The following is a 17,589-nucleotide window of genomic DNA, read 5'->3' on the forward strand; positions in this document are numbered from 1 at the left end:
CCTAACCTTCCTGGCTTTGGGAGGTGGCACACAAATGTAGTGGAACATACTGTAGGGGCTGGGGAAGCTGTGGAGATGACTGCTGCCAGCTCACAGTGGCCATACCGAGCTTCGCAGCCCTGCTTAACCTCCTTCAGAAAGAAAATTTAAGCTGCAATTTGTGCTGAACTAGTGGAGGTGCAAGAACATTTTCCCTTGTGCCCAATCTGCTGAGAGGGGGTAGTTTCTGGTGGCAGAGCAGGAGATGCCTGGCAACAGCCTTGGTTTTTCTCAGCTCCCCTTGACCTCAGACACATCGCAAGTCCCCAGGAATGTGGACGGCAGGCTGGGAAGAGGGCAGAGACCAAGCTTGGGGACCTACGCACCGACACAGTACCGCCCGTTGGGAGCCAGCACAAAACCAGGCTTGCAGATACATTTGAAGCTGCCGTCCTCATTGATACACATCCCGTTGAGGCACATGTTAGTCGTGGCACATTCGTCATGATCTGGGAAGGACAAACAGAAAACGTGAGGCGAGCCTGTCAGCTGCAGCAAGACTCTCCCGTGCTCAAAAACTCTCTGTCCTTCATCTCATGGTCAAATTGCTTCTTATGGCAGTGGGTGCTAATCCTCAAGGCAGAGTTCCCACTGCTGCTCCTGGTCAGAGCTGTCCTGCTGCGTCCCTGCCGCTCTCGGTACCCCGGTCAGCCGGTGCAGCTCGCAGCAGGACTTGCACACCAGCTGCTGGAGGCAACAGCTCTCAGGGTGATGGAGAATGTCCTGCAAAACCCACAGGAGCACTCCAGGAGCACTAGCACCCTTATAAAAAACGCCTTCCTATTTCAGGACAACTGTATCCTCTCCTCTCATGTTAAGATGCACTCTGCCCTAGCAGTGTCTTCTCGAGATAAAAGGAGCACAGCACAGATTAAAGCAACCACCAATCCCCCAGGAGAACATAGTCTCAGCTCAGCCCCAACCTCCCCAAGGCCATAGATGACAGCACATCAGGAAACAGCTTACCAACACAGTTCTTGCCATCAGGGGTGATTTCAAAGCCAGCGTTGCAGATACACTGGAAGCTGCCATCAGTGTTAACACAGCGGCCGTTCCTACACATGACTCCGTTCATGATGCACTCATCAATATCTACAGGGAAATAAACATAAGAAAGTAGCAGCAGGTGGAGTGAGAAGCAGTTCCAGCTTAATCTGCTCCGTGAGAAAACCAGGCAAGTGCTCTCAGACACTCAGAGCGTGCCCTGCTCCAGGATCACACTCTTCCCCTCTGTACGAACTGCCGGAGATGGAAAAGATGTGAAGAAAGCTTTCTGCACACTTTGGAAGCATCACAACATTTGTGAGGTTACAGTTCCAGAATCTTAGGCCCTCCTAAGGGGGCCTTGATGCCTTTGTCAACCTCCTGCCTCAGGGCTCCCTTTGCAACTCGAACTATCCTAGGCCTGTTCAAGTCCATAATAGGCAACAAAAGCCCTCAGATCAACAGCAACGGACTCAGGCCTGCTACTAAGTGCCACAGAGACGTGGTCCCAGTGCCTCAGCAAAATGAATTCCAGGACAGAAGTTGGGGTACAATGTGGCTGACCAGTACGGCGGCAGGGAAGGTGCTGTGTTGCATATCAAGAACATGATGTCCACTTGCTCTGGGAGACAGGCCACTGAATGCCTCTGGGTAAAGGCGAAAAGAAGAGGACTATCTCAGGCAGGGGGTTGTTACTGACCCTTCATCCAGAGCTGAGGAAGACAGGATGAGCTATTTTATGAGTAAATTACAGAAAACCCATAGTCTGGCCCCAGCGGCAATGGACTCTTTGTAGACTTCTCCTAACGTGGAGAAGTTAGCTTGAGAGCAGCCTGGCAGAAAAGGGTCTGAATCACAGATGGAATGGGGTGGCCCTGCACAGAAGGAAACCTCCTTTTGGGCTATATCAACAGACGAGCTGTGTGTAAGCCACATGGGACAGTTTCTTGTCCTGACAGCTAGAGAGGTCACAGCTGAAGAATGACATCTAATTCTGGCACCACACATTAGAAAAGATAAAGAGAAAATGGAGGAAGTTGAGAAGATAAAAACAAGGACAATGAGAAGCTTTGAAACATCATCAGTGAGAGAAGATTGAGACTCGCATTTGTTTAGTCTAGAAGGGAGATGATAGGGGGGTTACAAGTTGCAGTTTCCCAACATGTAAAAAAATATTGTAAAGGAGACAGTGATGAACTAATTTTCATGGCCAGAAAGAGAATCACAAGAAGAATTCAGCTTAAAAGATTTAGTTTGGAAATAAGGAAAGGCCTGTCACATTGTCAGGCAACTGGGGGGGGTCCTCTGGAAATCCCTTCATCAGAACCACTCGACAGCAAAACAAACAAACAAATAAAAAAAATCAAACGTCAGGCACTGACAAGGAAATTTGCCTTTACTTCCCGTTCACATGGGACATTACCTTCCCATAATTCTTTTTTAGCAGTCCCTCGCCCAGAGCACCATCTTGCTGCAAGATGCTGACAGAACAACTTTGCTAGAAATCACAAGCCCTACATTGATACAAAAATTCCTCAAAATCCTATCTTTTGTCAAAACAAAACATTGTCATCTTTAAATAGGGTTCTGCTCTTGAAAAGGACTCTGTAAGCTCCTTGATGCCGCTAGCCAATTTTAAGGTAGATAAAGGTAGAGGAAACTACTTCTCCTAGACAGATTTCAGGAGACTGCTGGCAACTCAACTAAGTTGTTCTGAAATCCCATCACACACCTGGCTGGGAGGTTGTTTGGTGCTGGGGACTCCTCACTCTGTTTCCACTTTACAACCATTTTCCTTTGATACCTAAGTCTCCGATAACCCTGTTGACACTCTTGCAGCACACCACATCCTCCCAAAAGAAGAGACAGAAAACACTTACCGATGCAAGCCTGCTTTGTGGGGGTGCTCTGGAAACCTTCATGGCACTTGCAGTGGTAGGAGCCAGGTGTGTTCACGCAGTCACCATGCACGCAGGGGCTGCTGGAGCACTCATCCACATCTGCAAGAAGAAAAGCCTAAGCCTGTGAGTCACCATTAGGCAGGAAATGCCCAGCAAGATACCAGGCCAGGCAACAAAGGCTGCCTCCTGTGAGCTGCTGAGCCCTTCCTTTCAACTCCAGCGCTCAGCATCCCGACAGCACGGCCAGCAAGGTCCCTCTGGATGGCATCTCTTCCCTCAAGTGAATCAACTGCACCACTCAGCTTGGTGTCACCTGCAAACTTGCTGAGGGTGCACCCAATCCCACTATCTATGTCATCGATGAAGATATTAAATAGTCTTGGTCCCAGTACGGACCCTTGAGAGACAACACTCGTTACTGGTTTCCACTTGGACATTGAGCCGTTGACTGTAACTCTTTGGACACAGTCATCCACCCCATTCCTTATCCATCTAACAGTCCATCTGCCAAACCCATATCACTCCAGCTTAGAGGTAAGAAAGTTGTGGGAAACTATATCAAAGGCCTTAGAGAAGTCCACGTAGATGACATCCATAGCTCTTCCGTTCTTCACTGATGCAGTGACTCTATCATCAAAGGTCACTAGATTAGTCAGGCACGATTTGGCCTTGGTGAAACCATGTTGGCTGTCTCTAATCACCTCCATCTTCCATGTGTCTTGACGTATCTTCCCTTCTGAACAGTTTATAGCCATCAATTGCAGCGCTCCAGTTGTCTCATTAGTCCCACCACATTTCAGTGTAGCTTTCTAGCTGCACAGTGGCTTCCAACTCCTCCTGTTTCTTACCCATGCTGCATTCATTGGTATAGAGGCACTTCAGCTGGGCTATCAACCTTCTCACCTTTTTAGAGGAACACGACCTAATTCCTTTCAGGCATTTCACAGTTGTTTCCCTGTTGGTTCCTAATACACCAGCAGCTCCTGGCTCTTCTCTCTTGCTCAAAACTCCATCCCCCTTCCCCCACTAAATCTAGTTTAAAGCTCCTTATAAGTCTGGTCAGCTTGTTGGTGAAGACCTTCTTGCTCCACTTGATCAGGTGAATCCCATCAGCTCCCAACAGACCCGGCTTCTCAAAGATATCATAAAGGCCAAAACCTTGAGTATGGCACCAGGCACGCAGCCAGGCATTCACTTGTTCAATTCCTCTCCTCCTTCCTGAACCCCTTCCTCTGACTGGGAGGATAGAGGAGAACACCAGCTATGCTCCAGATTCTTTTAACATTGCCCTGAGTGACATATAGTCTCTTTTGGCAGTTCCAAGTTGCCTTGTCGCAGTACCATTAGACCCTACATGGAACAGTAGGAGTGGATGATAATCTGCAGGGTTCACCAGTCTCGGCAGCCTCTCAGTGATGTCGCAAATGTGAGCTCCTGGTAGGCAGCAAACTTCTCTAGAGAAATTGTCTGGATGGCAATTGGGTGCTTCGGTGCCTCTCAGTAAGGACACTCCAACTACTACTACTTTACATGCTTTTCTGGTGGCACTGGTTCTAATGCATGTGGGGGGCTGGATCAAGGCTGCATGGTTGGCTTTTCCTGCATCTTGTCCATTACTCATGCGCTCTTTGTTCTCCAAACCCAGAGCATCATATCTCTTACGTAGGGGCCGTTCAGAGGAAGGTTCTTCCTTCTGCCCTGAGCAGAGACAAGGATCCAGTCTCCTTTGTCTTATGAGTTACTTGAGTCAGTCAGCTCAAGGTTGAATTCAGGCTTACCTTCCCCTTGCACAGCCTTAAGGTAGGGCTGTCACTCAGCCTGGGACAGCACAAGATACCACATATCAATCTCTCACGTACATTCCCGGATACCGCGCTGCCTGTTGAGCTCCTTTTATAATATAGCTACTTGTCTGAAGAGTTCTAGCTGGGCATACTTCCAGCTATGGCATCCACCATTGCCTTCAGGTGCTAGGGGGACTTCCAGGTGCTGGATCTCCATGCAACCTAAGGTCTAGACAGCCCCTGGGAGGTCTGCTTGGGTAGAGATGTCAGCACAGGAAGGCTGTTCTTTGCAGATGCAGTGGGTGGACACCATTTTCTTTCAGCAGGACACAGTCTCCTTTATAGTTCTCAAAAAAAATAGCCCACTTACTTACTTATAAAATGGTAATTCTTTTGAAATATGCCATGCTTCTAATTCTAATTCCTTGGAGACCTCAAGCTTCTGAATAGGCTTGCACAGCCACCAGCTAGCCGGGGTGACCGTCGGGGCTGCAGCCTAAGCCTGCGGGGTAAGCAGCGCAGGCAGCCGCCCGATAACTGGCAGAGTGCCCTGCCCAGGGGCCGGTTATATGGGGCTTCCCGTGGTGTGAACTGGCCACCACTAAGCCAATGGCAATGTTGTGGCTACCAGAGTTATCACCCTGGATGTTCCTCAGGGGCAGACATCATATCTTTTCTATCATGCTGCTTCGTTACCTGACACAAGCCCTCTATCTCCAGCCTCTTGTGGGGAGCTCTGACTGGGATGGGGGCTGTCGGGGCAGCAGCTCCAGCTGCTGTTAGGAGCAGGCATGGGGCACAGTTGGAGCTGCCCCGTGCGCGTGTCAAGCAGAGCCTACTCACCAATGCACTCTCCGCGCACGTCCTGCTTGTACCCCATGTTGCACTCGCAGCGGTAGCTGGATGGGGTGGGGATGCAGCGTCCATTCAGGCAGAGGTTAGTGAAATGCTTGCAGATGTCAATGGTCTGATTCAAAGTGGCGGTTCCTGGAAAGCACAGACAGCATCAGGTAGAGGATTACAGCTCCCTTCCTTTGATTGTCCCCAGGATGTCCAAACACTGATGGATCAGTGGTCCTCATGGGCCCTGAACAACCACGGGGCTGCAGACACAAACTCAGCTGCCTCAGAAATCTCTGCAGGGTGCTGCAGTACCTGGCATGCCCCTACCCCACTGACATGCACAGGACGGCACAGCCTCTCGGAAGCAAGGTGGGAATCAATATTTATTGACACCCAGTGCATTTTCACAGGCTTCAGCCCTTAGCAAGGAGCTATACGGGGGTGCACATGAGAGAGGTGTCCGAGATGGTGGGAAAAACAGTTTTGTTTTGGGGAGGCAGGGAGTGAGGCGGTGACGTGAAAGCTCCATTCCTATTTGGTAATTAGAAAGATATTCTGCACTGGAGCCTGCCTCGGCTCCCTTGCTCTGCCAGCAGACGCTGTTTGATCTGCTTCTGGGCTCAGCATCCTGAACAGCATTAGTGTCACATCCCATCACTCCCCCTGTGTCAAAATAAACCTTGTAGCTGGCTAAGAGCACGGGCGCTTTGCTCATGTGTGCACGGCTCAGAGAAGCGGGCCGGCACGCAGGCAGACACGCTGCCTGTGTTCTGAAACAGGCAGCCAAATTGGGTCAGCACAGTAAGAAAGTAATTTTAATTACCAATGCTTGAACTTCCTGGGCCCATTCCAGGCAGACCTGGGATCCCGCCTTGTCCGTTTGCCCCATTTGGTCCGATGCCTCCAGGCCCGTTGAGTCCTGGCCCAACACCATTGGGCCCGAATCCAGGAATTCCTGGAAAGCTCCCAGGGAACCCTGGCACGACTGGGAGTCCTTCGATGCAAAGCCTGCGGTACTCATCTGAAACAAAACAGCTGCCTTAGTGCTTTTCCAAGAGTGCCTGAATACCCCTCCTGCCTCTGCCAGAGTGCAGAGAACAGAAGGATGGAGACGGACCGGCAGGGAGCAAAGAGGGTGGGTGCTGATGGGAACAGGGAAGGTGGGTGAGGAGGGCTTTAACACCCTCCACTCTGGAGCAGATGATGAGACGCAGCTTGCCAGGGTACTTGGCAACAGCTTCTCGGGGTGCGTGGGACAGCTGGCACCGTGGGCTCCCTTCATGCAGGAAAGGAGAGGACACAGGAGGGTGCCAGACACTGTAAAGCTCTGCCCTGCTCGGAGCTGGTGATGAAAGAAGAGAGGCAGAGAGATAGATCTACAGCGCTGTGCCTTCTCAAGGCCTCCTGCTGCGTGGGCTCACCCTCGTTTGGCCCCAAGGTTCAATTATGGTGGAAGCCAAAGAGAGCTGAAGGTGTAGGAGGAAAGGGATAAATTCTTGCCTTGGCTGAACACATCTGGCTCAACTTCAGAGGAGACCCAGGCAGGGGAGCCAGCATCCCAACATGACCTTTCTCTGGGTGTTATGTTGATGATTCTCCATGTCAAGCCTGGGGTACCACTAGGGCCATCAGAGTCATGAGATGGCCCAGCAGCAGGTGGAGGTCCTTTGTGTGGCACTTACCAGACCCCCGGACAGGGCACATCTCTGGAGTCTGACCAATGGCCCAGCAACGCCCTGAGTCACAGCAGCACTGCATCTTGGTGTACTGGCCAGGGAGGTCCCCGGCACAGCGGCCCCCGATCAGAGCAGAGAAACACGTCCCAATCCGCTGGTCTGCAGAGAAGGAGAGGAGAAGGAGATGCATTCACAGCATGTCATCACCATACTCTCAGTCAGGTCCCGAGTGCCCGTTCCCAATGGCATCTCCTCTGCCTTTTCAATGTTCCAATCTGACCTCCTGGTCTGCCTCATACTCCAGATCGTGAGGTTCTCCAGCACCTGCATCTGGAGCACATCAAGACCGTAGGGCCAGGCCTTATTTCCCAGTATTAGATCTCTCATTCCCATTTAAGCTCCTAAATACTACAAGCAGCCTGACTGAGAGCCAGAAACAGGCAGTAGCTGAGCTGTCCCTCTCCATTGGATTCTCCATCGGGACCTGCCGTCCTTGCCCTGCAGGAAGGACAAGCTGACCCAGCAGATTCTGGCTGAATTCATGGAGCAGAAAACAGAGGAGATCCCCCATGTCATCCCATGTTTCCTCACCTTCCCAAAGAAATGGGATTATTTACAGATGTCTCCCTTCTCTCACTAGAGTTTCTGCACTGATGTGAGATGTCAGGGACGGCTTCCCCCACTGACCTGCCACACCAGCTGGGAGAGGGAACGGGCTGAGGGGAGGTGGTCTTGCATGAGACCACTGCAAATGGTGACACTGTCACTACTGGACAGCCGACCCATTCTCTCGGTGGGGACAGATAAACTGTTCCAGACTAAATATATTATTCAACAAAATTGCAACCTGGGGCTGAGATCTCCATTCTTTAGGTTCCTCCTGTGATGTTAGTGTCTATATTGCTTATTTATACTACATTTGTGACCAAAAGTTGGCCATCAGTGCCAATATAACAGTACAACAGGCCCTGAACTTGGCCATGTGGAGTGGCAGTGACTTCTCCTCCTCGGGCTGTTGGACCCAGCATGATATATTTTCCTCTAACTTCTGCCACTAAAAACACTTCCCTGTGATAAAAACAATCCAGCGCTGCCTGCTACTATTTTGAGGGTTCCCAGACAGTGAGTGGGCATTCCCCAGCCATGCCTGCTCTACGCTGAAGCCTTGGCTGCAACAGTCCTTTCCCTTGTTCTCACTTGTTGCAGGACAGAGCTGGCAGACCAAGGTGGTCAGCCATCTCCTACACCACTTTGGTCAGGCTGGGGATCCAGGTACAACCCTTCCAGTGTTAGTGATCCCCGATGCTGGGCTAAGCAAGGACCTTTCCACAGCCAATGCTGTCCAATGTGGTCCTGCACATCTCAGGTTTGGCAAGGACCTTCCAAGGTTCCTTCCCAGAACTGGCAAATGTCCCACATCCCAGGCTTCCCATGAGGAAGCATTCCCTGCCAGGTCCCAGTGGTCCCAGCATCTCTCGCTAAACAAATGGAGCTGTTCCCAATTCCACATCTCTCCAGCCTGATCGCTCCCATTCCCAGTGGATGCCTGTTTCAGTTCCCACAGCCTGGACTAAGCTGGGAGGAGAACAAGCCCTGGATGGTGGTCAAAGTCCGCGAGCCTGGCCAAAGCCACAGACACCAAGCCTGGCACTGGTGTTTGGTGTGTGTGGCTTCTGGACAAGGCCCAGGAGACTGAGGGTCTTTCACATGTCTAGCAGGCTCCATCTGGCATCAACTCCTCTAGGAAAACCTGGAATCTTCCACTCATTCATCTCCCATCCTTGTTTCTCAAGTAAATTAATGAGGGGGAAAGTCTAGTCTGATTTGTCATCTGTGCCTCTAGACTGACATTAGCCAGCAGGCTGACACTTCCCTGAAATATAATTGAAATTAATTGCATGGAGCTGTTTGATCTGTGGGCTGTGGTTACTTTTCTTCTCTAATCACAGCTCAATGACTTGCAGAGGACAGTGACCCCATTTAAAGCCAGGGTGACTAAGCCAGCAGGTCTTTTCTCAGATACATCCTTTCCGCCATTCTGCAGCACTGATTTCAACACGAACTATTCCCTTTCAGGAAACTTCATCCACCAAAGAGACTTGCAGAAAGACAGACAGTCTAGGAGAACGGAAATTTGAGTGAGGGGATTGAATGCAGCACCAGATTAGAGCTCCTAATCCTAACGAAGGGAAGTCCTAGCCAGATGGGTGTTTGGGTCATCCCAAGCCCTTGATCTCTGGCAAGTGGCAAGAGTGCAAGAGCAATGTCCACGTCTTTGCAGGTTTCGGCAGCTGCTGGAGTGTAGGAGAGGGCCGTGCTTCCACAGCACGTTGACAGGTTGATGTTACTTAGCATCAGCATGTAGCCCACACTTACTCTAGAAAGAAGCTGCTCTGAACAAGCCAGGGCAGGAAAGTGGGGCCATTTGGAAAAGCTGCACCTCAAACCCTTGATGGGAGTTTAGCTAAGGGAGGGCTTAGGGCTGAGCTTAAATGAACTTCTAGATCTGAGGGTGGTAGTTTGGAATAAACCCTTTGGGCATTAGAGAGGACAGATCCCACCCGGCTCCTTCTGTTCTTCTGTGGGATGCTTGCTGTCCCAAAAGCTGTGATACACGATCACAGCCAGCCAGTTAATGGGCAAGGAGAGATTCGGAGAACGCAACCTCCTTCCCCACAGACAGACATGTGCTGACAAGTTTGACAAGGCAGGGAGGTCACAGCAGTTTGTGTAACGGAGGGAATGGTCCAGCCCTTATTCATCTGGACAAATGTTTATTAAATTCAGCTGTCTTTGCTGCAGTTTGTAATAATCTCTCTCAGAAATGAAGGTCAGAACTAATTGAAAACTCATCTGGAGCTGCCTTGGGCAGAGAGAGGGGTGGATGGAAAGAACAGTGGGTCCCTGCAGTCCCTCTGTGACCTCCTGCAGGACCACCCACACGCTGGAGGTACGAGCACAAAGCCGTTGTGGGTTTTTTCTGCCTTCCTCTGCAGCTGTTAAGGGAACAGATTTGCACAATAACCTCAGTAAATCAGATAATGCTGCAGGCGAGAAAAGAGGTAAAATTCCGTAGGAGATTAGACAGCGCACAGGGGTGGGGGTACAGCCACAGGTCTGTCAGAGGTCTCTGATTCAGAGAGGCTGTGGGTGCTCTACAAGGCCCAGCCAGGAGCGGTAGAGCAGGGGATGGAGGTCGGCCTGCTTATCATTATGGGACGGGACCGACTCCAAGCCGGGCAGAATCTGCACCCGTCTGGCTGGGCCATGATGCCCTGGTGTGTGTGTCTTGATGCCCAGGAGAAGCCCCACACCAGGAGCTGCACCCTCTGAGTGGCTATCCAGCACGGCTAATCTCCATCTTCCCTTTCAGTGTGGACATCCTCTTTGTGGTCTGCACAAGTTGTCTAAGATCTTTTGTGCACCTGCAAGGGATTTTGCAATTTTCATTCTGATGAAAACCTGGTTTGTTTCTTTAGTGGTGTGGTAGGCGCCGGGAGAGATGGAGGAATAGAAAGTACTGGTACTGCTTCCCAGGAGAGAACTTTAAAGGGTGAGTATTTATCTCGCTCTGTGTCTTGTCGTATACAGAAACTGAGAAGCTCAAGTGACCAAACCCAAACCAGCGGTTGCAAAAGGCAGTTGGCTCTGACTACAGAGGACCTGAGGGCTATTAGCTCAGAAGGGAGCTGCAACACAGCAGCGTGTAGCCAAAGGTCTCCCACCCAAGATGCCCAATGGTGCTTGGTTTGCAAGGAAGAAGGGTGCAAAAAGGAGCCTCATACTGTGGTGAGGACAGTCAGTCTGGACCGATGATGCCATCATATGCTCTCTGTTTCTGGAAAACCGACCAATTTCATTCTTGCCTGGGTAAGATTAGATGGGGGTGTCTGTCTCAGTGAAGAGTCACGCCAGAACGAAAGCACAAAGCATCCCTCTGTGCACAGCTCCCACCAAACTGCAATATCCATGGCACACCTTGGCCGCCAGTGCTTCTGCTGTCTCACCGCAGGAGGGCTGTAGTGCAAACAGGGAAGCTCTGGGTGTTATTGCAGGACAGTTTCTTTGCTGGCAAGTGCTACAGTAAATTCACTCCCTCCTTGGCTGTTCACTCTTCTCCAAATTCACCTCCCAGTTCAATGGTTACAAGGTTGAGATATAAATGCATCCCTGAAATGATCTGGTAAAAAATGATTCTCTCTAGGGGGAAAGGCTTTACAAATCTGGACTGAATGACCCAGTTTGCAGTCCAGGTTCCTGCACAGGTTCACACTATGGAGTGACTATGGAGCCTCTCTACACCCTCTGGTCCCTGCAGATGTCCATGCAGACCTCTGCTTGGCAGCATCGCCAGCTCCCTCGATGCCTTAGGAGCTGTTGGGGGGCTCTGCTCAGGGTCCCTCCCCAGGTCCTTATCAATCTGTTTTGAGCCTGTGACCCTCACACCACTTCCCTTTTGTCATTTCTTGCCCTCATAAATATCTCCTCATATTTCCTTTTTCCTCTTGCTCTTTCCTTTCCTGGATAACGACCAAAGGGGGCAAAAAGGTTCTCCAGGCAGGTGAAGTCCTCAGTAATACCCTCACAACCATCTCTGAGCCCAGGACTTTGCAACGATAAGCAAGATCTGGCCCTACCCGGAACTTTAGGCAGTAAATCTGCTGATGTTGCCCAAGAAGAGATAAGACCCAAATCTCTCAGAGCTTTGCTGCACTATCAGGAAAAAAGAGCAAAGAAAGCAATGTGCAGGAGTGCTGACTTGCAACGAATAAGGGAACACCATGTGCATGTCTGGAAATGCATCTGAAAGGCCATTTTTCTCATTTGAAAATTATTCTTTTAAGCTGTTCTTGAAAAGCAACCCATTGTACTGAAAAGAAAAAAAAAAACCTCACTGCCTGCTGGAGCAGATCCTTCTGCTGCCTGCAAAACACTGAGCCCGTCTTTTACAAGCATAAATGAATGAAACTGTTATGAACATGTGTGGAACTGGATTCTTTGTGTCAAGCACAGGTGGTTGAATCATTCAATAAATGTTCATTTCAAACTATGACGGACTTTCTCCAGCTACGCTGCTGTTTGCATTTTACTGAGGAAGGCAATGAAAGCAGCTAATGAGATTTGGGATCAACTCAAGCGCAGTGTCTTGCTGTTTCAGCTGCAAAAACTACAGGAGATTATTCAAATGCAATAAAAAGGTGTTTACTTTACTAAAAAGGGAGGGGAAAGGGATGGGAATATATCAAGGCTGCCATCATAAAGTCACCACATAGCCAGTGCTGGTGCCCCATGATATATGAGACACTGCGGTCACTTCCAGTCTAAACATCTGAGAGGTGGCAGCGTGACAATCTCTTCTGCTCTCTGCTGATGCTGTTCATGCTTTTAGGGTGGCCACATTATTTATTAATTTTCAATTTTACAAACTATTTATTTGATTTATTTCATAGGACGTAAATTGTGGGCTTAAACTACCATAAACTCTCAAAACGAGCACTAAAACCCCCTCAAACGACAGAAGCAGGGTTTGCAAAATATGGATCCCAGGGCAACAACACCCCAATAGTAACTGTGCATTTTGCCAGAAAAAATATTGTCTGTCCCAAAATGTGACAGCACACTAGCAGCATATATTAGCTCAGGGAAATGGCTAGAGCATGATGTATTGAGTTCAGATGCAGTCATAGTCCACTGCAGCTAACTAAGCTTTGGACTATTTTTAAATTTGGGCTTTCTAATTTTATTTAGTTTTCATTTCTTGAAGCACTTGGTTTCAAGGAAAGTGGGGAAATGTCCATATGACTCATCCGACAGCCGTCACACCCCTTCGGGCTTATGGCAGGGTCTGGGAAACAGGGAGGAAAAGAATTTCATTCTCATTAAAATCTATCAGATACACAAACAAGGTGACTCGTACGTTATACAAAATTTTTCTTTCTGGAACTAGAACATGATTAATTTTTACTCCACGTTCTGTGGATATAAAAGAATTTGGAAATTATTTTTTTCTGTATTAATTTCCAGGACTTTCAACAGAAAGCTGTATCTGACATTTTCCATTGCACTAACAATGATCTTTGCCTTTTTTGTGACAGTTCCTCTTTACAAACCCTTGCATCCTTGCCTTTCTAAAGGCGAATGAACTTTCTGAACAGTGAGACAAACCCTGGGATTCATTTTGACTAAAGTAAGTGCCCCTGCTGAGAGCAAGTAAACAGAGAACTGATCTATTTATCATAGAAACTGTTGTCTGTTGCAAAGAGAAATGGACCATCAAATATTTACAAGGCTTGGAAAGGAGTTTTGGTCTGTTAAACGTGCAAGATTCACTCCAGGCTCCGTAGTCTGGAGGCAGGACAGCTCGTCAGTCTGGGGAAAGCTTGCCTGGACTCACACCAGTTCTGGGAAGCTTTGAAATACGGACACCTTGAGCCAAACTGAGACAGGGGCGAACAGGTACGTCAGAGCCGGTGGAGCGGCTCCACCAAGCCCTTCATGCAGTCTGCAGGATGGGGACTGCAAGACTTCCCATAGGAGCCTGGGAGTCATTTTGTTGCCAGCGATTGGCTACTGTGGGAGGAAGGTGGGCTACAAGGTAATGTGCAAGAGCTTATACGACAGCCTTGTAAACCTGCAGGTTCGGCGTGGGTGCAGGAGCAGGCGTGTGCAGTGCCCTGGGCTGTGCTTGGGAAGCACCTCTTTCTCTCCACTGGGTACAGAAGGGATCCAGACAACCAGCTCAGTGCAAAGCAACTCACTGCCGAAAGGCTGAGTTCAGCGAGATGAGGCCAATCAGCCCTACTGATTATTAGCCTGGGGCAGTAGGATTTATGAGCCATCACCCGTGGGCAAAGCCGGAAGGAGGAGGAGATAAAAGTCACCGTTTATTTGCATTGGTTATGCAAACACTTGGAGTAAACCTTTCCCCCCTTCACCTCTGCAAAGCAAGCGGATGACTGTGCAGTTGTGGGATGTTCCCCATCACTGGGTCTCCCTCTGCTCCAGGAAGGCTTGCAAGCCTCCCCTTGGACTCACACCCTCCAAACCACACACTGTGCCTGCAGTTCAGTTGTAGCGGGAGTACTGGTGTCTCTCCCCAGCTGACGTCTAATGCAGGAGAAAAGGGGTAGGGTCTGGGATTCTCCCGCTAGCTGGTGCAGTTCTGTGAGTAGGAGAAGAAGGATCCTTCCTCAAACAGACCACTATCCCAGCCAGACAGTCCTCCTCCTAGTGTCCTCAGCAACGCCTTGTCAAACACTTCAAGCACTGAGGCACCTGCAGTCCAATTTATGGAGATGGAGGAAGCCCTGGTCTGCAACAGCATCAAAACCTGTGACCAGGACGGATCATGTCAGCCATGGCACGTGCAAGGACAGCACATGGAAAAGAGCATTTTCCAGCTACTGCAGGAACAATGCGCCCTTTGATTTGCAAATCTGGTGATCACCAGATAGTGATTTGCAAATCACCAGGTCTGGGTTTCAGAGTGTGATCTCTCCCTGGATCCCTGGTCCTGAGATCTATTTAGCATCTTACCAATGCAGCGTGATCCATCAGGGCTGGTCATGAAACCACGTGGACACGTGCACACGTAGCTGCCTGCTGTGTTGGTGCACTCGCCGCCATCACACACGCCAGAGATTGCGCCACACTCATCCACATCTAGAAAAGAACAAACCAACAGTGATTATGTTTCCCTGCAAACCATCTCCTTTCCTATCTGCAGTGTGGATCCAGGACCAGAGCTGGGATCACCGAGACAGTAGCTGGTGTTACAGGTTGTCACGGGATGCTTGAAACCATAAGTGGTCTCCTAGCAATGGATCAATACGGAAAACAAGACTCCCCCGGAGCGTGATACAAAGGGCTTCATGGAGTCCTCTGTTATCTCTGCTGACAGTGTAGGTCTTTGGGTAGGCTGATCTAAAATGTTGAGCTCCCTGGAGTACCAAGGAAGCTTCAGGACAAGTCTGTGCAGGTGCACGACTGGCTGGACCTGCTGGTCCCTCCGAGTGACTTGGAGACCTCTCTGAAAGCAGAAATGCAACATCAGAGACAGCATCATGTTTTTAAAAAGCACTGGGCTCATTATTCACCAAATTTCTCCATACAGGAGGGATTTGGTTCAATTTTAAGTACGTTCAGGCATCTAAATCCAGGTGAAAAGGCCTCTGAAAAAGGCCCTCTGAAGGGCCTCTGAAGGGCCCTCTGAAAAGGGGGGGGTCTGGACATACCTCTCTGTGGGTTCAGCTCCTCAATCAGCAGTCCTAGTTTAGTGTGAACTCATTTGCATAACAATGCCATGAGCACGCCATAGTTTGAACTATTTATCTTGTCACAGGGAAGATTAGTGAGATAGAGATATACACTGAGTCCTTGGAGAGATGACACCTAATTAGCCATGGCAATCAAAGAAACATCACCCGTGTTAGCAAGCCCCCCCCCCCAGTTCTGCAGCAGCCTGCTCCTCCAGCAGCCCACTGCCATGTGCGTGACAATATAACATACCAGTGCGGTGCATCACTCTGGATTTAAGAGCATGGAAAATAAGGACATTGCAACACCATTTTGTCAAGGCGCAAGAGCTGGACTCAGACATCAGAGGGACCAGGCAGCCCCAGTGCCCAGACATATGGTAATAATTGCAGAAAGGTTACAAAAGTACCAAAATTCAGAGACAATCACCCCAGTCCTGTAGCTCCTGCCATTTGAACTTACGATATGCTCTACAAGCATCTGTCTAGTGTGGAGATAAAGCAGACCCTCACCACAAGCTGAACATGGAGACTAGCCCCATTGCCAAGGTCCTGGGTGCCAGGGTCTGGATCCTGAAACAGAGCATCTATATTTGAAACTTTGCTCAGAGTTAGATTTTAATCCATGCTGGAAGAACTGAGCTGGAAAGATGAGACACTATAGGGTTTACTTGAGAACTGTAGAGTTCTCCGAAGTTTCCAGGCCATATAGATTACAACCTTGAGAAAATTCTTGAGTTAATTATTTCTTTGGCTCTTTTTATACTGAGTATTTAAAGAGCTTCACATCCTTGTGAAAGTTTTAGTTAACAACAGATGGGAAACCACACAGAAAGCCTGAAAGCTGCAGCTTAACAAAAGTAAAACTGCAACAGAAAAGGGTGAGGACAGAGCAGAAAATTCAGCAAATACCTATACAGATGATACACAGAGAGACAGACTATAAATTTTGTGTGCAGCGATCACTTGGGACCTGAAACTTGGAAAAGCAAAGGGGACAGAGTGGCAAATCAGCTATTTGAAAAGGGCAATCTGTTTTCAACAGATTTTGACCAAAATGTCAATATAATTAATTGTACAGGGCCCAGCCACGCTTGTGGGGCACTTGACTCTAAGGACTTGTCTGGGAGCAGGGTTGTAGATTTTTTTCTGTTGCCAACTGAAATCTGTTTCAGAAGCTGAGACGGAATTAGATCCAACCTCTAATTAATCCACCCAAAGCAGTTGGTTGGTGGTCATGGTCCAGGTGGTGGTAAAAGAAGGAATATTTGCCCGAGAGTTTTTACAGTGGCAAAAAAATCCCTGTGTCTTGGCAATTGGCAAAATAAATTATTTCTGCTAAGCAACTTTATTTATTGTATTTTAAATCTATCATGCTGTTGTGAATGGATAAGGGGATTTTTATATGCAATTCAGATGCTGCCTGGGGCTGGCAGGAAAGTAATGAAAAGGAACTAGTCAAAGTCTGCTCCTTCGAGGGGATTTTTCTGATGTGAACAGCGTAACAGCCTTGCACAGCCTGATGGCATTAGCATGTGTGGAGGTTAGAGGTGCTGCAGGGCAAAGACTAATCTGCAAAAAAAAAGGCAGAACAGCAAAGACCTCTCATCTGGGAGTGGGGATGGAGGATGTCTTTGGAAGAGCTCATCTAAGCAGACTTCAGTGATGAAGGCAGTATACACACATGGGAAAGAGCTACCTGACCTCACCCCATCAGGGCAAGGGAGGGACCAGAAGAAATCTGTGCTGGGAGCCAGAAGACCTGGCTGTGATGATGGATATGAGCCACAGTGACAGATCGGAGAAATGGGCAAGAAATTTCTGTAAGAAATGGGTGTGGGCTACCCAGAGGGGTAGCGAGCTGTGTCCTGTCCAGTGTGAAAATGAGAAAAATTTGAGTTGGGAAGGAAATGTCTGACTGCAATCTCACAGTGCCATGCAGTGGCTAGCGATGCTAGTGCAGCCCTGAAGATGTGTGGGAGAAATACTGAGCAGAAGCAGGTAGGTGATGTTACCTCTTAACTAGGATCATGCCTGGATGCCACAGCTCCGTGTGGTGCCAGCTCTTACAAGAGGGTGTTAACAAAATGGAGGGGTTCAGAGTCTA

At 49.1% G+C, this 17,589-nt stretch overlaps 1 protein-coding gene across 1 annotated transcript in view; it reads right to left on the reverse strand.

Annotated features, from left to right (window-relative positions):
• FBN3 (fibrillin 3) overlaps positions 1-17,589 on the reverse strand; it is a 110,829-nt gene that overhangs the window by 35,926 nt on the left and 57,314 nt on the right. The window contains exons 8-14 of the mRNA XM_075175372.1: positions 14,764-14,889; positions 7,234-7,386; positions 6,375-6,572; positions 5,552-5,695; positions 2,904-3,023; positions 1,006-1,131; positions 366-488 (exon numbers count right to left, since the gene is read on the reverse strand). Coding sequence (XP_075031473.1) covers positions 366-488; positions 1,006-1,131; positions 2,904-3,023; positions 5,552-5,695; positions 6,375-6,572; positions 7,234-7,386; positions 14,764-14,889 — 990 coding nt within the window. The remainder of the gene's footprint in view (positions 1-365; positions 489-1,005; positions 1,132-2,903; positions 3,024-5,551; positions 5,696-6,374; positions 6,573-7,233; positions 7,387-14,763; positions 14,890-17,589) is intronic.

Source organism: Calonectris borealis, chromosome 28, assembly GCF_964195595.1.
Source record: "Calonectris borealis chromosome 28, bCalBor7.hap1.2, whole genome shotgun sequence".
Taxonomy (NCBI): domain Eukaryota; kingdom Metazoa; phylum Chordata; class Aves; order Procellariiformes; family Procellariidae; genus Calonectris; species Calonectris borealis.